We start from the raw sequence: 23,459 nt of genomic DNA, 5'->3' as shown, positions 1-23,459 counted from the left end.
GGAACTAGACCTGAAGTATGTGCATTCAGAAGATCAGGAAGCAGATGTATTCACAAAACCACTACCGAAGAGGAGGTTCGAGAAGTTGAGAGAAGCTATTACCGTTGTCCAGAATGTTGCGAAAATTGTTTGAATATGTTTATTCAAAGTAATATTGTTAAAGGCAGAACCTAAATTGGGAGTGTTGGAATTGATTAGTTTCTGCCATATCATAGATTAATTGTTGTTTGGTTGCAAATAGGCAGCACATTATTTGTTCCTGCATACTGTCATGCATATTATATTCTCTATGGAAGTTGTTACCTTTTTGCTAGATTGTTGTATCAAGAGAATATAATAAATGACCACGCAAATTACCTAAATGGATTATATATTATTTCTAACACATTTCAGAACCACCGGTAAGTTATAACAACACAAATCATATGAAGACATTAATTAGAAAAAAGATTTCCATTAAGATTAATTTACTTGGTGATGAAAAAAACTCACGTTAATGAAAATACGGTAAAATCATAATTTGAACAAACATGGCAGATAAAGTAAACAAAATTCAACCGTGATTACAGTAGGCCTAGGTATCAAAACAAAACCATGCAATATTTGAAAAATTACCTGATTCATTTGCTTTCAAACAGTAGTGTAGGTACTATATTCGTAAAACATACATTCCAGAACTGTTAGTACAGTTTTAGTATTTACCGTATACACATAAACAAAGAACGTACCTACTTTTATTCGCGCACAGCCAAACAAAAACATTGTCGTCTGCTTTATTTAAATTTTACATACTCTGACTGGCATATAAAATCCTCATAATATACAGCCAATTAGACAAAAAGGTCAACAAGTCACTGCATGTAATGACCACTTGGCAGCAACCATTTGTTATGTTTTGTTTTGACCATGTCCCTTGCCTGGTTTACAGCTTCCTGAGCTAGCCATGTGTGACAGTGGTGCAAGATGGCGGCCGTTCCGCAGTATTCACGTATTTTTTCATCAGTACCATGCACGTGATAAATATATTATCATAGACTGCGACATTACGACTGTAAAGGAAATAGTCTGTGCGCTGAAAGATCTGGATTGATTCTTGAAATTTACGAGTGACATGGGGCTGTGTTGTGTGGTCTAGGGCGGATGTTGATTTTTTAAATAGAAATATTTATATATACATCAAAAGGTACCAAAATGATTTATGTAATAGAATTTATTACTGAAGAGCAAATTTTGGGCACTTTTTTTCTTTGTTAATTAAAAAATTTCGCTTAACTTTCGTTAAGAATATATTTATCTCATAGAAAAATTCATTTTCGTTTCACTTTCGCGAAACTTGATAAATTATCTTTCACTTTCATTTTGTGTGGATAAAGTCACTTTCGCACATCCCTAATACTTAGGTAACAAAACAATAAACATTACAAATAATAACTCTAGAATATAATCAAATAAGTCTTTTAGTCATAAAATCAGTCATCAGTCATTCGTAATAAACTGTAAATTATCAAATAATTAATAAAATAATCAAAAAATGCTGTATTCATAATTGTGCTTAAGTTTGACTGCAAGGAAGATAAAGGTAGGTCATCTTGCGATTCTGAATCATATCATCCGTTACATCAGCAGATTGAGTAATATCATCATGAGTAGGATCCGATATCTAAGTTTCTTTTCTTTGCTGAAGACTTGTTGAGGCGTTTAAGCAAGTACAGCTTCGACTGCACCAGACCAAAACTTGAAAAAATTCTTTCAAGACCCTCTGTTGAAGCAGAAGCAGTCAAGAGCTGTTCACACATATTTAGGAACATTTTTTTGTGTTCCCATTGCTCCCATTGAACATCTGGTGTTCAAGTTTAGAAGTTTCCACCAATCCAGCGGTGGGGTTGCTTGAAACTGAGGCCCAAAAAGATATTGCGGAAAAAATAATATCAGATATATCTAACGATATATATCGTCGAACCCTGTTTGATATATATCGGATATAAATTGGCTATATATCTTGATATATATCCTCGAACCCTGGATGTGTCACATGTCCTTTGCTACAGAGTATGCTTCTTATGGAAACAAGGCCGGGCCAGAGAACTGAATTTACCAGATTATAATGATTAATAATTGTAGGTGTAGTGTAAATCGAAATTTCCCCCAATCCAAATCCTTATCTGAGATTATAGAACCATGAATCTAAAACAAAATATCCAAACTAAACACACTCTTAATACAGAACTAATAAATCAAGAACTACATACTATCCACTTATATTTATGTAACTATCATAACTTCTACCCAATGCTAATAACAAAATTTTAGTTAAGAATGAGTTATGTTGCTTATGTTTTCTTAAGGTTTCATAATTATTTTATAATAACTTTTCATCAAACCATTTAAGTTATTTTGTTCATGTTAAAAAATCTTAATAATTAGTCACCATGGTTATGAATTTACACAAAGTTTAATATATGTATCTTTTTATTTTGTTTATTTGGTAAGTTAAATTAACATGTGTATTGATTACACTGCACAGTTCCTGGTTTACTGTACTTGAAAATAGGCGGGGAAAAAAAAAAAAAGAAAAAAAAAGATAAGGGGTAACATCTCACTGCCAGAAAGTAATTTTCATGTCTACAAATTAGTACGTCATAGGGAAAACCCAGCACATAGGCGCATGACTGCCCAGCCATGGACCAGAAGGTTCGCTGGGCGCTATTATCGCCAGCCAATCAGGACAAGCCTTGCTGTGGGGGTGATGTGATGTTCCAGACTTTCAGGGAACAATTTTAGTGCATATTTGATCTCTATATGGTCAGGTGTTTTGTGATTGGTCGGTTGGCCCACAGGGCTGCTTTCCCTTTGTTTCCAACTTTGTAAGGGAAGGCAGCTACGCCGTCCAACCAGTTGTCACTCGATCAGTGTACCAGCAGGTCACATCGCCGGCAGCTCAAAAATTAAGTGAATTGCAAGGCAGATAATTTCAGGTCATGGTCAGGTGAAGCCAGATTTTCTTAACGAGCTTATATTAGCTTCACTTTAACTAACGAACTATGTAAACAAATCTTGGAAGTCGGATTTAACATACCTCTAACTGTAATGACTTGAAACTTTGCAGGTATATGTAATCCAGATGACAATACAATTAATTGGTACCAGAAGGTGTATTTCGTAGTGCATTTGTAACATTTCTAAAACATTGGGTATTTTGTTGGTAAAAAAAAGGACAAAAGACTGGCGTGAGACTCAGTGGCACCCATTTTCCAGACTTTTTTCAGTTGCAGGCAATTCCTTGATGTATTCTTATGATGGGATTATTGTAAGGTGTTAGCTCCCATGGTAGGCCATAAAATTATCAGAGTTTTGTGCCAGCCAAACAGAACTTTGTGATTTTCATTTTTTTTTTATATCAGAAATGCCTCGAAGCGAGGATAATGTATTACATACGTAGGGATGGTGATTTTTCATTTTTGCGAAATAGATGCGAAAATATGCTAAATTATATTTTTTCCGCTATAAATTGCGAAATCTAGACTATTCTGTGATAAATGTAAAATCAAGGTAAAAAATGTAGATTCGTCTTCACTCTACACAATTTATTTACCGATTGTATTTCATTTCAGTTCAGTATCAAAAGAAACCATCATTTTATGGCATATTCAGCACAAGTATCTTATTGTCACGTCATTCACAACAACTATTGTTTGTTAATACTGAATGAAGAATGGCCATCCGTGCCTCGCGATTGTAAACAAAGCAAAGAACAACTAGCTGGAAGATTGTCCGTCATCTTGCAGAGTACAAGTTTTTAGGCCACCATATTGCGACATCTCTGCTTCGCCGCGCTAACAATTGTAAGTCCTCTTTTCTGGCTGTTTTTCACGTGAAAGCCGCGTTCTTGTGTAGTCTGTGGAAGGTGGTGTGTTTACAAATACGTGCATACTCGTGAATGTGTTGTATACTGTTATTTCTAGTGGTAAAAATTGGACGAAATGTCATTTCCATTTGCGATCGCATAAATGAATAAAAAAGTGAACAGTTATACGAAAGTGATACAAATATTTTTTTAATGTGCAATTTATGTAATCGCCATCTGGAGTGGAGAGAGAGAGAGAGAGAGAAAAAAAAAAGGTAAAACGGCAAGCAACGGTTTCTTTTTTAAAAATATACTTTTCTTCAGTAATGTAAAATAAGAGAATTGGCTAAATCTTGTTTTTAAAAATGCTACATAATGCTCAATTTCAAATTCAAATTGCTAAATGCAATTATTTTAAATGCTATAAATCACCATCTCTATACATACAGTATTGTGACCTTGGATGTAAGAAATGTTTTTTGATTGGTCAGCAAGGTCATGCAGCTGCTACTAGCTACTAACCTGCGTAGTTGTAGGTAGGTGCATAGCCTCGTCAGTCGTGGTTCAAGTACTGTGTCGAAAGGACTTGTGGAGTGATGGCTCACACAAATAACATGAGTATTTAGGGTGGATAATTTCACGTCTGGGTGCACCGTGCTGCAGTTAATGTACTTTAACATTTGTTTTTGTCAATTTTCAGATGCTTTAACTAGAATTCAAGCCCTAGAGGTACTGCGCAGCCCCGATTGGCCTGATGGTTCCCTTTTCTCCTCTACCTAGAAGATGAATTTGCTACGAACATTATTTCTTTTGTTAAGGCAAAGACTTTTAAGGAGCGATTGACAAAAGTGAGTGTTGTCTTTCAATAAAAATGTGTAGTGGACATATATTTTTTCCACGAGAAGAATAAATAATGATAATTAATTTCAAACTCTTTTATTTAAACACGACCATTAACAGCTTTCAGAAAATTAACAGAAATTTACACCCAACTACCTGCAACATTCGATGGAATATTTTTCAACAGTTTTCTATATGTGCAAGGAAGAATCATTGACTTAGTCAGGCATAATTGTGACTTGTCACAAAATATAAAATACAATATGTTTAGAGGCACTGAAAAATAGCGTTTATAATGGCTGTTGGTAGCATTTATATTTTGCCATATAGCATTTATATCGCTTTAATTTTAATAGACTAGAAAATTCTTACATTATTCTTCTCCCAGTTTATGCGGATGTTGCAAGCTTTGCACGTAAGTATGTTAGTGTCACTAACATTGAAATGGTGCGACTTGTATTGCTCTGCACGTGAATGCACGGTAACAGATTTCGTCCGTCCCATAATGGTAAAAAAAAAATTAAATCCAACTGCATTGCACGCAAACGCGATAAAAAAAAACCGACTTTAATAACCTTAATTTTATTGTGAATAGCAGCGCAATATTTTAGTTTCACAGATTACCGTTTGTTTTTCGGGGTAGGAAATTAGGAAACCACTAAGTACGTTCATCAAATGAGCGACAAAAGCATAGAGCTACATTGCTGCCATCTTTTTTTTTCCCGTTAAAGTGCTAACGAATTTGACTGAAATAGATTTTTGTAATTTTTTTTTGTAGTTACCAAATATAAGCTGCGTGTGTTCTAAACTTAAATTAATGCATTTTTATATTTTCGTTGTCATTTAACAGTAAATAATTTGATTGCTTGTGTTAATATCACGCACGCACGCACGCACGCACGCACACGTTGGCAAACATGGCCGCTTCAATGTTTTCACTTTCTTTCCCGTGAAAATATTCATGCACATAAATAAACGACTCTCTTTAATTGTTTACATTTGTTTGGGTCGTACGTTACGTTTGCCGTTAACAAAGTTTCCGCGCGAGCCTATGCGTATTTAAATTGTGTTTCGTGTTATTTACAAGATTCATAGATCGTGTTGATTGTTTACATGGCTCGCCATCGTCACCGTTTATTAGGTAATCTTCAAACATGGTAAGAAGATGTGTAAAATAAAGAATGTTCATTATTGTATGAGGTTAGGCCGTTAATAATAAGAAATGGTTTATTTAAAAAATATTAGGTAAACCTAAAATTTACTGGAAATTAAAATATTACTTGAAATTTTAATAATTAGGTACTTCTAAAAACGGGATTGTAGCGTTTATTCGTCGGTAAACCATTTTGTCGCTTTTATTCGCGCCTATATCGTTTTTACAATTTTCCAGTGCCTCTAAATATGTTTAATTTTTGTGTTGCCACCAAAGCACAAAGAGTAACTTGTCACATTTGTATCACTCATTAATACTATATTGTTGATAGTTATCTCTTGCTTAGAACTTTTTGTTTCAAGAATGTTGAGATATCAGAAGAATTGTCCAAATACAGTATAATTTAGTCACATTTCGCACTTCTGTATGTCTTAATGCCCCTAAGAATTACCTTTGTGTTATGGTAGCGATTCACTGTTGAGGTTAGTTTATTTACCAAAAGAGAACATTTTTACCACAGTTTTCAAAATAGAAAAAATATATGTTGTGCTTTATAACCATTTAATACAATTTAAAATAATTTCTAAGGTAGTGTGTCATGATCATGCACCTCCTAAGCTTTCTTGTAAAAACATAACACAATGTAAACAAAATTATTTTATTTATGGATGAAGTTTCATCAGTGTCCACACAAATCTGTAGAAAAATGAAAGCGACTATCTATGATGAAAATTATAATTTCCTGGAAAAAATTTATATACTTTGCAATTTTCTAAAAGAAATAAAGATAATCAAGCCTACATCATCCCTAAAGCTGTACCAATTCAAACAGAACCTTGCATATGACATTTTACAGTATGTATGACTATGCACTAAAACATCTGATTATTTTAAAAGTCTGGACGATGACATACCTTAGTATGGCATTTCCCCCCTCAAATTACCATCACTTGAGGAATTTCCATGACTTACAACTAGCATATAGCATGCTACACTACGTTCCTACCCCCCTCTCCTTTTTCAGGTCTACCCTTTTGACCGCTAATGCATGCGTTGGAGTGGCGTCACCTCTGACACACTCTCCTCATCTACCAGTTCCCCCACCACATACCTAACTATTCCCCTTGTGACCTAATATGCTGGTGACCGAATTTTAAAACCTACTCGAAAAAATTTAGAGAGATTCCGGATGGATAAAACTGGAAAGCAACATAACCAAAGTAAAATTTTAAGCTTTTACATGTTCCAACACATACAGGAAACAAAATTTTAATAGTATTTTGAAAGGAAAAATTTAAACTTATTACAATAATTTACATTTACCTCAAATATTCAGCACAATTTAATTATAACATTAATATACCTGGGGTGGAAAAGGCAAAAAGGGGGAGGGAAGAAAATCAACACCATTGAGCATATGTAATTCAAAAGTGCCCACCACACATAGGTAACGTAAATGAACAAAGCTTCTACTAATCAAAACCCATCTCAGATATTGAAACGGAGTGGCAGACAGTCAAGGGAAAGGCAGATAACAATTGAGGGAGGGCACAGATGCTAAGTGCTGCTGCAATTACCTCCAGTGCTTCTCAACGCGACGGCTGAGGGCAATCTTCTCGCCAATTTCTGTGCAAACGGGATTGGTGAGGCTGATCTTGGCCAGATCAGCCTTGGTCGCGAGCACACGGCCGCCCGTCGACAACGACCCTATGTTCACTAGAAGCACCTCGTTCTTGGACAGCTTCTGCACCTGTAGACACACAGCTCCCGAGTCAGCCTCTCCTCACTCAACAACTGCCAGTGTGCTACAGCTATGAGTTAGTTCAGGGTGGCTAGAAACCTGTGATGACAAAGTTCTCAAGTTTTTCCGGTTCGGAAAAAGATTTCCCTACCACTGAAGTTACCGTATTTACTCGCATATAGGTCGCGGCAATTTTACCAGATTTAATGGGAAAAAAATGAAGTGCGACCTATATGTGAAGAAAATTTTTTTAAAATTTTTGAGGAATTTTTTTTGCAATACAGTAGAATCCCGCCGATGCGACCCCCCTCTGATGCGTCAATTCCGTTTATACGACCGTTTTTTGAGAAACTGTGAAAAATTTGAGCAGAGAAAGTCGAAAATTTGAGTAAAATCGGCTGAAAAACGAGTCTGTTACACTTTGTTGGGCACTATGTGTTCACTTTTATCTTGGCGAGAGCTGTACTGTAAGCAGGCAGGAATACAAGAGACGGCTAAAAATAGATAACACCCCTCTAGACTGTCCAGGAGGCAGTGTCTAGCCGAGCTCGGCGCCTCCACTATCGCACGAAAAGCCGTCTCAGCTGTCATGTTATCTTACCCGCCCACACGAAAAAAGCCGCTGTGGTAGCTTCTGCGAGCGCGTAAGAAACCTGTCCGGCCAGCATCCTCCTCCCCTCCCACACCGCCTGTGACAAAAGACAGGTTGTATAGTCCATTCTCGGTAAAATAAATATTTTTATGGGCTTATACGTTATACGACTGTCCTTCACCGTTAATAAATACTTTAAGTTTAAGTTATTATGATACAATTTGTTTATTAGTCACACAGCAGTTTCTGCTGAAGAAAAATCACTAATACCTCGAATTTTATTGAATAGAAAAATTTAGCAGGGCCGTAAATATATTTATTTTACTGCATAGTTACTTTTCCATCTGCATTCGAACGTGTTTTTTTCTCTTTTTTTTTTTACGCTGTGAAGGGTCGTGGAAAAGATAATTGCTTGAGCTGTCAAAATAAACATCGCTGACGGTAAGGGCGCGAGCGCATCCTGTCGGTCTGTCGCTGTGATTATCTACTCCAAAAACATGTCACAGCATTTCAGGATAGCATTGTTCTTATATCTTTCGTTTATAGCCGAATGTTTTCTACCTGATCCACACAAGTTCCTACGCCACGTTTTGAACGAAAATAACAACCAGCCGGCTAGCATAAGCCGAACTCGCAGGACGTGAATTCACTTAGCGTGAGTATTTATCGGAACCCATAACGAAAACCGCTGTAGATATAAAAAATCATAACAGGTCTTTTTTATTCATAATTAAATTTACTAAAACTTTTATTCTGTGCATTTTTTCAATACAAAGCACTGTTTTCGAGTTATAGTCTACAATTAAGACACTTTAAGAAGTCAGGAATCAACTTGACTTCAATTTTCTATATTCGGTTATTATGAGTACTTGTTACAACAATTTATCACGCCGTTATCAGCTCTCGTAGTAGCGGAGTTTTACAGTACCCGTTAACTCTTTCGTGCACGGCACGCCGGCCGTTCGCGTCATTAAATTACCGGTGCGACCTATATGGGGGGAATCCTAAATACCAAATTCAAGACCTCAAATTATGGGTGCGACCTATATGCGATGGCGACCTATATGCGAGTAAATACGGTATTTAACTATCAAAAATTAAAATTCTTAATCACTAATCATAGGCATATCACACTTCACTTTTGCAGCAGGCGACAATAAATTATTTTATTGCTCTACACCTATCCCTCACTTAGCACGTCTTCAGATAGCGCCGATTCATTTAGCGCAATGTTAATTTTACTGCCCCAGACTTGAAGAATAGGACGTCTGTAAATTTCAGTTAGAACAAAATCTCCGCAGGAAAAAAAAAAAGTCAGGCAAGATGCCACAAAGTCTGTTTCAACTGCTGCTGTAAATAACAGATGTGCCGTGGCACATCTGACTACATTACCGTTGTCGCATGTATGTATGTCTTTTTTGTAATTGTAAATATCAGGGAAATTTTGAATTTTTAATCAGGCAAATCAGGAAAAAATCAGGGAATATTTTTGGTGACTGTGAGTGGCCACCATGACTAGCGAGAATATACAGTAGAACCTCGATGATACGTTCCCGTTTCATACGTTTTCCCGTGTCATACGCCGATTAATTTTGGTCCCGCCGAAAGTTCTATATTTACAATGGTTTACTTTCCCGGAACATACACTTATAAAATCTTTAATTTCCCGTTTCATACGTTTTTACGAAGCGGAAAAGTCCTAAAATTCACAAATTTTTTTGTTATATTCCTCCTGATAAACTACGTTTTAATGCTTTTATTTTGAAAAACGTTCATTGTTTACCTTTGCAAACGTAAGAAAATAACTTTATCGCACCATAGATATGGATAGTATCGGGAAGACTGTGCACTTCGCTATTAGCATCTATGGCCAGCACCAAGCGAGACTAGTGGCGCGAATGATTATGAAAATGGTGCACGCGATTTACCAAGGCACGGATCTCATATTTTGTGCATTCATTAATCTTTGAACTGAATATACTACTTTGTTATTGTTTTCTTACGATCGGATTGTTTTATATTTTACGTTTCTCAAGTTAAAATTTTATTGAAAATTGTTCTGTTGCATAAAGTTGTTTGTAAAATGAAACAAGCCAGCAAAAATTTCTGTTTTTCTTTTTACAATAGCCTAATTTTTTTATTTCTAATTTAGGCTTGGTGACTTTTCCCCTCTCCAAGGAAGGACTGCTTTACTTGATTATGGACTGTATTTTACATTTCTGGTAGTTTTATTATATATATATATATAATGATGAATTCATATCTTTCATTAATATGATGCAATTATTTACACATTATGTATTTAAGTTTAATCTGACATTGGGCTGGTATGCTAGATTGAAATTTTTTTTTATTATTGCCATTCCCTTTTCATACACTTTCCCGCATCATACACCATTTTTGTGCCCTCCGTTGAAAAGTGTATGACAGGGGTTCTACTGTATTTGACATTAGATACAGGAACAGAAATGAACAGATGATTCCTGGATAAAGTTGTTAAATGAATCTTGCAATGAAAAAAATAATCATTGACCATACAGGATTGGTGTGAACAAGGTGGTGATATGCAAATAAGCACTTTAATTTTTGAAAAATTAAAATGTAATTATCCGGACAGTAATATTGGTTTCACTGTCAGTAAAGGATGGTTTGGACTTGACATGATTTGTAAAGCTTGGGCAGCAATAGGTACTTTGACTAGTTATAAATATAATAAATTAAAGTCAGCTGATGAAAGTTATATATAACTGGCGTAAAATTAATAATGGAATCTTTCTTCTACGAACTTTAGCCAACAAAAAACAACAAATGAAAGAAGTGGAAGATAAGTACCTTGGCCCCTTTCTTGTCACCCTCGGTGCGGACACCTAGCAGCCTCTTGAGCAGGTAGTAGGATATCTCCAGCTCCGTGAAGATGTCAGGGAGTGCACCCACGGCTCCCAACATCTGTCCCACCAGCCTGTCCGCACGACACAGCGTCGGCTCAATCTTGGTGCCCACACCTGCGCACGACCACACACTACTCAGTCACTGTCACTGCAAGGGGGAGATAGCAACATGCTATAAAATTAAAGTACATATTTTTTTCTGAAGAATTTTAATTTCTTAAATGACAAACTGAACGTTAGTGGTGATACATTTTTCAAAATACAGTGAAACTTCACCTATTCATATTTTAAACAATTAAATTTTTTTACTGTTCAAATAGGAAAAGTGACTAAATTCAACTAAAAGATTAAAAGTAAATACACACACACGCCCGGTGTAAACTCTATATAACGACACTAAACGGACTGAGCATTTTTCGGCGTTATAGAGAGTGGTCGTTAAATGGAGAGAAATAAAAGATATTATTTTACTATTCTATAATAATATGTATTTACTACTATAGTACACATTTTACACACGAACATTAATATTCATACAAATAACAACACATATTGCGTATACATGTATGTAGTCTGTTATCTTCGTCTGATGTTTTTGCTGCTCCAATATTTTAATTGTATTTTCTTATGTTTCTTCTTATTTTAATTGTTTTTCTTTGTTTTTCCATATTGTAGACACGGTAGAGCAGCTAAACCCAAAGCGTCTTCCAACATCAATGATCTTTTCTCCCGCCTCTATTGAGCATATTAATAAAACTTTTTCATCAATACACAAAGATTTTCGTTTACTCAACATGTTTACAGTTCGAAAGTCTGTAAGCAAGTGCGATAATGATAACGTATAAAAACTCGACGAAAGTCTATTGACCGAGGTAAACATGTGCAAGTTCATCATACAAAATTTCTTAGAATTTTCGGTACGTCAGTCAAAGTAAACATGTGCTAGATAATACAACCACAAATCAGCAAACAAAAGAACGTACACAGCTGCAGTTCTTATCAACTTCAGCAACTAAGAAAGTACTGCTTAATGATTTTTAATGCCGTATTGTTGTTAAATAAAGTGAGCGTGACACTATATAGTGTATTATTGTATAGAAAACAAGGTAAACAAACCAATCACGTAATTTCGACGTTTTAAAGAGTTTGTCGTTAAAACGAGTGATGTTATAAGAGTTTACACTGTGTGTGTGTATATATATAGACACAAACACATAATTTTGGCATTTTAATTCACTTCATGAATACATTTTTACTCAAGTTAATTCTGTTAGAATGTTTTGGCATGTTGATTTTATTTTGTAAGAAGTTTATTAAACAGTTGTTGGTAACGATGAATTTGTGTTGTACTGTTGGTACATACTTACATTGTGTTTTTTTTTCGGGGTTCTTCTTCTGATAAAATGTATGTGACGATGGTTATGTGAAATGTGTTTTAATAAAGAACTTAACAAGTATGTGGACTGATACAATATATTCTGATTCCTGCATATTATGGTAATAATCTAAAAGGTTATGGGCCCAGTCAGTGCTCCAATAATTTATAACGGTTCGTTATATACAAAATAAAACAGTTCAACGCCGATTGCAAATTTTGATGGTTTTATTTTAAATAGAATGTTGCACAGACGATTCCAAACACTTTCAAAAGAGGTTACTTATTCAGTCCACATACATCTGCCCGTCGAAAAACTGTTGGTAGCTCGCATGACGAGAAATTACCGAAAATTAATAGCGTAGATTGAAGTCCTTCAGTAATGTTTTACTGCAAGTACACGACGATGGTGCGACCTGGACGAGGACCGCACCCAGCGAAAACGAATTCCGCCCCGAGCCAACTGCCGACGAAGGTGGCCGCAATTTCTAATTCATTGTCCGAAAGAAAATAAAACGAATTAGGTTGACTTAATATTCGGCCTGGCTCCGACCACCAACGTGAAATTATCTATGAGTACATTACATTATAATTTGGTGAGAAGCCACCGAACGCGACCTACTTGTCCAGCGTTCGACAGACGACTGATGAAGTCTGGCCACTCTCTTCTCCACGCAGGGAGGAGAGAGAAGTCACCTGACCTCACCGACCAATCACACGCACGCTTCATTCACTCTACAGATATTAGCCAATCACAGAACAAGTTACAACACATGAAAAAATCTTGTACACACAGAAATCTGGGCTTCCCCTGATTTGTCTCTTTTCAATTTTACAACGAAATCGGGGACTTCCATTCTCGTTCTCTCTCCCACACCGTGAGAGAGCAGTTATCACCCGGTTCCCATGCAGGGGGGGAATTACAGTCTTTATCTCGGTTGGCGGGGAAGCACTGTTCCCTTCTCACTCCCACTCACAGGCCTCTCATGCCTCTCTTTCTAACCATCACACCAGCCCAGACACAGTCCCGTGATTTATAATTATATTACCACACGTTAATTAAGAACAACAATTATAATACAAATTACTTTACAACATTAAAATCATTTAGAAATAACCTGAAAAAGTAGGCCTAAACAAGCAAAAATCTAGAACAGCGACTTCTTTGTGAAAAATTACATAAAAAATAGTACTGATAGTAAATGTCTGTTAAAATACAAGGTACATTCTTAAAACACATAGCAAGTGAAAATAACATATATTAAAAGCCATAACGTCTGATTATACTGTCTCATAATATACACACCACTCTAAAAACATTGACTTATTTATATTTACCTATACAAAAAGAAGTTTAAAAGAAAATTATTTATTTAGGAGGGCAGGGTTCTGCAACATTACAAATTTGAGTGAAGAAATAATAGGTGGTCAAGCGTGAATGTAATTATTGCTGTGGTATCAAGATGGCAAAGAAAATGGATGATATTTATAGGTGGGACGATACCACACTTTCGATACTCGATTCTGTATTGTTTTTTCAGTTCGATACTTTCGATACTCCAGGGAAAAATATTTTCCCATTAAGTAACAATTATTACAAATAACATAAATTAGTTTTAAACTATATAAATTCCCTCTTTATTACAAAAATACAAACTGCAAACAACTTTAAAGACTTGAGTGTAAAAATCAATATAAAAAATAGAAGCGAAATACAAACTATCTTCAAGAGAGTTAGCCCTTTATTTTCCAGTACACTTTTTTTTTACCGTGAACCAATGTAAATAAAGATAGCGCTCTCTTAAATAAAATTGCCGCATACAATGATAGTTTGCGCTGGTGGCGCCAATTTACGTCGCTATACGACCGCAGAAATTGAAAACATTGATAATATCAATACAAATCTCTGGTACTTACCATACATGAGAGACGAGACATGCACTTACTCTATGATGTTGACTGTTATTACTAGGCGTGCTATTTGTTACTATTGCGACGGATTGCGAGTGGAGTCAATTAATGTGAATTTTAAGTGCTCGAGATTTCTAAATTTTTTTTCTTCAAATTTCCAGTGAATTCTATGTCAGAAGTGTTACGTACGAAAAACGTAACTTCTTGAACACGAAACAAAAACAACTTAACCTTACTTTATCGTTTGTTTACTATTGGCAAGTTGCAGTAACGACTTATATAATTATAATTTATTCTGATGTAAGACTATTGGTTATCATAATTACGGCTAATAAGCTGTTCTAGTACAGTAGAACACCTGTCATACACTTTTCAACGGAGGGCACAAAAATGGTGTATGAAAAGGGAATGGCAATAATAATTTTTTTTTTTTCAATCTAGCATACTAGCACAATGTCAGATTAAACTTAAATACATAATGTGTAAATAAATGCATTATATTAATGAAATATATGAATTCATCATTATAAATAAATATAATAAAACCACCAGAAATGTAAAATACAGTCCATAATCAAGTAAAGTTGACATGAGAAACAGTGGCCTTACAAAATGTTATGAAGTCCTTTCTTGGAAAGGTGGGGTGGAAGCCACCAAGCATAAATTAGAAATAAAAAAAATTAGGCTATTGTAAAAAGAAAATCAGAAATTTTTGCTTGTTTGTTTCATTTTACAAACAACTTTATGCAACAGAACAATTTTCAATAAAATTTTAACTTGAGAAACGTAAAATACAAAACAATCCGATCGTAAGAAAACAATAACAAACGGGTATGTTCAGTTCAAAGAATAATGAATGCACAAAATATGAGATCCGTGCCTTGGTAAAGCGCGTGCACCATTTTCACAATCATTGCTAGTTTGCACCACTAGTCTCGCTTGGTGCTGGCCATTAGACATCTGTGAATTGTGATTTTTCAGTTCGAATAGAATTTAAAAAAAATTCACAAGTTTCAAATTTTTTTTCTAATTGAATTTGGGAATATTTATTAAAATAACATAGATTAAAAATTTTTAACATGCCACCTTTGAAAAACTTGTCACATAATTCACAGTTTAAATCAAGTAACTAAAATTAAAGTGAGACTATTTTGAAGAATCACAACCAAATTCTCAAAAATAAAATAAAAAATAAAAAATTATATTTCTATAGCACTAACATAAATCACTTTGCAAATCATTTCAAATTGTCATGGAGAAAGGTGAGTTCATTGACATCGGCAACAACATTCTGTGTTCCCAGGGGTTCGTAGGAGCGGCTCGCACAGCTATACACTATACACTACACGCCACGCCCAAGTTTAACTAGGTCACTTGAAATTACAGCACACAGACAAGCCTCTAATGCACACCAACACGACACTACATCACGCCAGTTAGCCGATCTAACTGGTGGGGAGCTTCACTCCCCCGGCGAATTAGGTAGACGTAACTTTTATAGCATTACACAACCTACCAGCGCACACACAGGCCCGTGTGCCAAACTTATCCCACAAGACACGGACCCCCGCCGTCGATTCAAATTATTCTTCACCAGTGTGGGGTGCACCTGATTTACTATGCACTTAGCGAGTTATAGAAACTTCGGTTTCTGGCCTCGCCCACCCTTACTGCCCCGGATGGCAATATGATGAATCGGCGGCGGCGGCGGCGGCAACAACAATTCTCTGCGGCTGGTAACTATGCTGTAGAGATAACTCTCTCACTTGCCACCTTATTTAGCATGTTTGACTTTCAAGGATAAAAATATTAATAAAAATATCACAGCATAAGGAAGTGGTAAAAAAGAAAAAGAAAAAAACAAATTTACTGTTTTTATCGCGTAAGCATCGCACATTTTATTCTAAAATCAAGTTTATAATTAGGAGTGAGACCGTGGGTTCACTCTTAGCCGAGTTTTGAAATAAAAAAACACAGTCGTATCACTGCGTCGCGTCAGCAAGTGATAGGCTGAATTCATCTTGCGCGCCAAGCACTAGTTGCAACACACACACACCAGTATAGTCGGTACTAATAAAATAACGGAGAAGTAATATAACAGCAAGCACTGTAGCACTTTGTTCAGCGTAGGTGGTTCATTTACGAAGAAAAAACTATGCACTTTACGCCTAATAGCCGTCTTCACAAAATCATCACAAGTTTTGATAACAGGATACTCATGTTTCCTTTTCTTCCCGGGAGTTTTTAATGCCCTAGTGTCCTGTAATTCTTTCCTTGCACGAAGCACACTGCTCTTCAAAACACTCGTAAATTCCGCAGTTAAACTCGCGATATCGTTCACACAACAATCCGGATATTTGTCTGAAAATGTTTTAAAAACATTCAACACAATAGTTTTCTGTGCACTTTTCAAAGGCTTTCCCGTTCTGTGCTTTACAAAACTCGGTCCGGCGTTAGCCATAACAAACCGTGTGCGCGCGAATCCGAAATACAACTGTTGCGCCGGGCATCAACTGTACACAGTACACACGGCGTCTGCTAACATAATTTTAAGTAAAAACTTGCCGACACATTAAACTGTATTGGATATTAATGGTGAAACGCTATAATGCTATATAACAACAATTGTTATAAAAAAGGCAGTGTAAAAATACTTACAAGTATGTAACCAAGGGACTATTTCTTACGCATGAATAAAGTGCACGGCGGCCAGCAGCCAATGAAAATGTTTGTTTAAGAGGCTTTGTTTATTCCAAAACTCAGGTAAGAGTGAACGGAGAATACTATTATGCAAAAAAAAAAATGTAAAGTAATCCATAAAAACGAAACCTATTCATGGAAAGTACGTTTATTTAAAAAGTAGACTTTGCGAAAGCAGGCTAAATAATTTAAATTAATGAGTGATGCAATAAAACCATTTTATTCAACGTAAAAAAAAAGAAGAAAAAAAAAGAAACCCGTAACAAGAACGTGATTTGTAACTATCCGCATAACAAACGTGCGGGTTAACTCGGTTACTGATACAGAGCGCGCACGTGCATGCAGTCTACGAGCTATCGATATCAATTTTTGACTACGTGCGCGCGCTCTATACGGGAATACAGGAATCAACACAACCAAACTGGCGCAGCTTACGTTTTTATAAGCGGTATAAAGCGACTCCCGAGACATTAAAGATGAAGTTTTTAACTTTTAAAACAGTCTTTAAAACACGATTTACACATCAGATTACTTTGTAATAGGATTAATTAAGATAGTAAGCAGTTTTATCAGAACGAACGGCGTAAACTGCGTAAAGCAATAGGCGCGTTGTAAACAACGGGAATTCATTGCATTACATCAAATGAGGTTAAAACGGAACAGAAATAAAATGGTTCAAATAACGTGAAAACGTAAATAACGCTAATGTAAATAAGGAGTTTTGATGTATAATTTTTTTTAAGTGGAAGATGTAATCGTCCATTTACATTTCTTTTAAAAATGGGGAAGGGGGATGTCTTATATTAGTGTACCCGGGCCAGATTTTGCAAGTCGAATTATTGTAAAATGAATTCGATTCGAATTTACGAATCGAATACATACCTGCCAACCTTACAGAAAAGCAATTAGTACAATTTACAAAAGAAAATAGTACAATTATAGTACAATCATTGAAAGGCAATTTTTATACGTAATACAGGCGCGGCAAAAATTATTTTGTTTTGCATATATAATGTTCACGAAAAAAACTGTAAAAAACAATATGGTAATAATTTAGATTTGGAAACATACCTTTTTTTTTAATGATTCTAAGTGCATGTCACTTGATACATATCATGGTGCTTGAATACGTTATTTATTTTTTCTGCAGCAGGGATACATGTGTGGCAGATTTAGCTTTCTTGAGAAAAGTTTCATCGAAGTCTTGTTCATAACAAATGCTGTTAGTACGTTTTGCCAACAATATATTGTTTAAAACTTTGTCTGACATTGAAGCTCTGAAAGTGGTCCTATTACTTTTAATGCTGCTAAAAACCCTCTCACACTCAGCATTGCTATGTGGAATAACCAACACTGATAGCATTGCATGAGCAACTCTGTCATACTTAAGACCACCAACACCACTACCTATTTTCCCTATGTAAGACCACAACTTGTCTATTCTCTCCACTGAATCCAGTGGGATGTCATTGTCCACCTGCAAAGAACAAAACTGTTGTTGAAGAATGTCTAGTGCCTCTTCACGTGTCTCCCCATCCTTGACAAGTAGAACAGCAGGAAACATGTCCACAAAATACTTCACTGAAGAAAATGATGAGCTCTCAATATTTTTCACATTAACCACTTCAGCATGCTTTAAAATTTCATTTTTCAAGGGAAATTTCAAAATAATGTAATCACATGAGAGTTTAAAGAAATTCCTAACTGATGTGTAAAACTTAGATTTGTCAGACTGTGTCAATGTAGCCACTACTTTTGATGCATTGCAACCCACAACTAGGTCTTCATCGGACTTCTGGTTTGTAGCACTATTGTACAGAACATCAAGTACTGGTGTTGTCTTGATGACATGAGGTTTTACAAATTTCACAAGCAATTATTTTAACACGTCTGTCAACAATCCCCTAAGAAGATGTATGTGAGGTGTTTGAGATTGCAGGATAACATTTGTCTTATCAAAAACAGGAATAACATGCCACAAAAAATAACAAACTGCTTTATTTAGGTCATCAGTGAGAAACATGAAAACTCTCTCCTGACGTGACAAAATTGGAATGGTTTTTTGCTCTTCTGGTTCACATGACTGCTTGATCTTCTTGCCATAACAAAAGTTATCTGAAGTTGAAGTTCTTTTTAAGGAACTTTCACCTGAACGCAAGCCTGCATTTCTGTTTTCATCTGAAGCTCTGCAAGAACTTTCTTCGACTTTACCTGGCAACTTCTTAGGGATTTTGTACAAATGTAAAGAACCTTTTGGACATTCAAGCTTACTATCTACTTCTTCTTTATAAAACCACATTAAGGGTTGCCACAAATCTATTAACCTACCGATACACTCTCCCAGGGATAGCCACCTAGTGGAGACATGTTTCAAGAATTTCTTTGATTTTTTGTCACAGAGGATTTGCAAATTCTTGAGCTGCTCTTTACGTTTAGCACTTTTATGCAAATAGTAGTAAATATCAACAAGAATTTCATCTACACGAACATGAAGGCCTGTGGAACCCTTTTCTGCTGCTAAGTGCAGTAAATGGCATGCACATCCCAAAACAATAATATTTTCATTATGTTGCTGAAGTTCTGCGGCTACACCATTTTTGTGGCCAATCATGACCGATGCATTATCGGAACCTAGGGCAATGCAATTTCTAACAGGAATGGAATGCTTTTCTAAACTGTTGAGTAACATTTTCCCGATGTTTTTCCAAGTTGCAGCACCCTCTAACGGTACAATTTCAAGCAAATCCATTTTGATTTGAGAATCTTTCTCACTAAAATAGGTGACTACAACTGGGTAAAGCTTAGAATCATCGTTGCTCCCATCTGTAGCAATTGAAAATGGAACTTTTTTCAACATACCTGCTGTAACATTTTGACGCTCACTTGCCATTTCTGCAATTATTGCAGTGGTTTTGGTGCGTCCACAACTGTATTTCTTAGATTCTTCGCTCCTGGGAAACATTTTTCTCAACAAAGGTCCAGCATGATCTGCTACTGACACCGGCAGGTTATGTTCCAGAATAAATGATGTGAAATAACATTCTGCTCGAATAACACTAAAATCGTCACTTTGAACACTAAAAAAATTACTAATGTTGGTTGAACTTCCAAGTGAAGCATTCCTTGTGTGTTTCACTGTTCCTTCGTGAACTTTCAAGTCATTTCTACCCCCGTGCGAAATATTTATTTCACACGAGCAATAAGCACAGAAAGCATAATTGACGCCAGTTTTTGAACGCCTAATCCACGGAATTTCTTTACTATAACAATCTAAAAATACTTGGTTATAAGATTTCTTTTTCTGTTTACTCGCCATTTTTACCGCGAATTTCCGCGCATGCTTGAAAACAAACAATTCCCGTACGTGTATGTGTAGCTTCTCCTTGTAGCAAACACCGTAATTTTCCACTGCCAATGGCGTTCAAGGTTACGTTCGTACAATGAGTGAATTTACGGTACGCTGTAGTGAAAATATGGCATAACTACTACAAATGGAGTATGCTAGTTCCGAAAATACAGTATTACGAGCTTTCTTTATTATCTACTAAACGTCTTCTGTTGTGTACGATCTTGATACCGCATGTCGCATGTTCGATACCGTAATTGTATGACATCAGTATAGATTTACTGTTACGAATCACCCAAATGAGACAAAAATTGGAAAAAGCTTGGAAATCGTACAATAATTTACACCAATAGTACAATCGTACATTAGGGCGCAAAATCGTACATTGTACGGGAAAATCGTATAAGTTGGCAGCTATGCGAATATCAAAAAATTCGAACTCGAATTCTGAAATTTCGAATATTTACAGAACCCTACTGGCCATAGATGTTACTAGCGAAGTGCACAGTCTTCCTGATACTATCCTTATCTATGGTGCGATAAAGTTATTTTCTTACGTTTACAAAGGTAAACAATGAACATTTTTCAAAATAAAAGCATTAAAACTAGTGGTGCACCGATGCGGATACCGATGAATCGTAATCGGCGATTATGGGTACTTACCGATTAATCGTAATCGGCGATTATCTTAACGATTACTTTGCCGATTATCTACGTCCCGGCGTAATTAAGTAGGTTTTTACTGTGTAATATTTTGTTGCACGTTTTAGGACAAAATACGGTAATATTTGTATATATTACAAAATATATCTAACTCCGTCATATCAAGATTACAGATATTTCGTTAAGTTTAATTAATCTCATTGCCTCTAACAATAAAAAATACATTTTTCCTACACGTTTATTTACGTTTCGTCTTTTGTTCTGTCTTTTGTTTAGTGGCCTTGTACATTACCTATAGCCAGAGATGTAAAATAGATGGCACACAATCAAAATACCACAAGCAGTTGCAGTGTATTCTATGAGAATCAATCTTTTCAAGTCGTAGTAGCGGTTCAAAATCGTGGTCCCGATACCTTTCAGAGTTTATCACTGCGTTTTACAAACTCGTTATGGGCGTCTTTGGTAACATTATCCGTTGTTGTGTTATTTGTATGTGACGTGAAAAGTGAAAAGTATGTATAATTTTATACATTCGTCAACATTAATAAAATCACATGTGCTAGAATTGGTTTTGAGTCATTTTTATATAAATATAGTGAGATGGCGACTAGGGAGAAAAATAGTGAAGTGCGGAAACATTTTTATATAAACTCAAGTGAACAAAATATAGCAACATGTTTACATTGTTAAACGGTAATTTCTCGATGCAACCTTATGTGATAGTCGATAATAATGCTAGTTTTCCGCAACAAAAACTTACCCATTGTAAATTACAATTATTAGACTGTAGTTCAAGTTGTTTACAATAACAAATATAAATAGAAGTTAATTTAATTTACTCTTTGCAATGACTTAATAGAGTATTTTATATATTTTTATACTGTTATTATAACTGTATTCTCAATTTTACCTACTCTTGTAATTAAATTCACATGGGAATAAAAAATTTTGTGTGCATTATTTTATTTATTTATTTATTTTATTTATTTGTAATTGTAACATGCCAACCAACAGGACAAGCCTTTAATGGTTGGCACACAATTAGGTACATATACACTCACAATAATGAACATAAATGAAAAACACAAAACAATACAATATAATACATATAAAAACAAAACACACATAACGAAAGACAATAAAACAAAAATCAGACGTTACAATTTAGACAAAACAGAACTAAAACACATATGATCATTAGGAACTAAGGAAAATAATTAAAGTCTTTATCAAATTTATTAAAATTGGTTATTAGCCTAAAGATAATATCATTATTTCTGTTAACTGTACATAAAGTGGAAGTTAAACGACTGTTAGAAGGAGGTACTCTTAAACCGGTGTTGTCAAGTATATATTTACAGTTTAATTTGTTAGTATAACATTTTTTAATAAAAATAAAGTCAAGTAATTCTCTTCGAATAGAGAGGGATAGCAGATTGGGTAGAGGAAGTTGTTTTTGAATAATAATATTTATTAATTTATTTTGTATATTTTCAATTTTCATATTATCACACATATTGATGTTGTTCCAAATTACTGAGCAGTATTCTAGTTTTGACCTAATTAATGCTAAATAAAGAGAGAGGATAGAATCAGTTTTGGTAGCATAACATGTGACATATTTAATTAAAGCTAATGTTCTTCGGGAACTAGAAATTAAATGTTGAACATGTTGGTGAAAGAACAATTTAGAATCTAGAATGATACCTAAATCTTTGAGAGAAGAGGATTTCTGAATTAAGGTGTTGCCCAATTTATAATCGTATTTGATAGGAAGGTATTTTCTGGTAAAGGATATTATTTTTGTTTTGCCTTTGTTGAGGGTCACAAGATTGGCTTTACACCAGTTATTAATTTCATTAATGTCAGTTTGTAATAATAAACAGTCATTAAAAGAGAAAATTTTTCTACTTATTTTTAGATCATCTGCGAATAGAGTGCCAGAAGAATGATTCAGAATTTGAGTAATGTCATCAATAAAAATGTTAAAAAGTAAAGGAGACAAGGTACCACCTTGAGGAACTCCAGATCTAGCTATAAAATTTGAAGAATTGGAGTTGTTGATAGATACAAAAAAAGTTCGATTTTTAAGGTAGCTAGAAAACCAATTAACATAATTGTCACTAAGACCGAAATTATGTAACTTGCCTAATAGTAATGAATGGTTTACAGTATCAAAAGCTTTAGCAAGATCAAAATAGCAGGCATCCACCTGACCCCTGCTAATGACTTCATTAAAAATAGGATTGAGGAAAGTAATTAGATTGGTGGCTGTGGTCATTCCTGATCTAAAGCCATGTTGATTACTAGATAAACGATTTTTTAGTTGGAAATTAGTGATTTTAAAAACTATTTTTTCAAAAATTTTAGAGAGACCATTTAATAGTGATATTGGTCTATAGTTAA

At 35.2% G+C, this 23,459-nt stretch overlaps 1 protein-coding gene across 1 annotated transcript in view; it reads right to left on the bottom strand.

The window, feature by feature from the left end:
- The window catches only part of LOC134542347 (eukaryotic translation initiation factor 2 subunit 3), an 89,462-nt gene that overhangs the window by 6,047 nt on the left and 59,956 nt on the right, over positions 1-23,459 (bottom strand). Inside the window, exons 8-9 of the mRNA XM_063386514.1 lie at positions 11,003-11,172; positions 7,415-7,587 (exon numbers count right to left, since the gene is read on the bottom strand). Coding sequence (XP_063242584.1) covers positions 7,415-7,587; positions 11,003-11,172 — 343 coding nt within the window. The remainder of the gene's footprint in view (positions 1-7,414; positions 7,588-11,002; positions 11,173-23,459) is intronic.

The sequence above is a fragment of the Bacillus rossius genome, assembly GCF_032445375.1.
Source record: "Bacillus rossius redtenbacheri isolate Brsri chromosome 4 unlocalized genomic scaffold, Brsri_v3 Brsri_v3_scf4_2, whole genome shotgun sequence".
Taxonomy (NCBI): domain Eukaryota; kingdom Metazoa; phylum Arthropoda; class Insecta; order Phasmatodea; family Bacillidae; genus Bacillus; species Bacillus rossius.
Note: the sequence above shows the minus strand (reverse complement) of the source record. Positions and strands in the feature narration are given on the sequence as shown.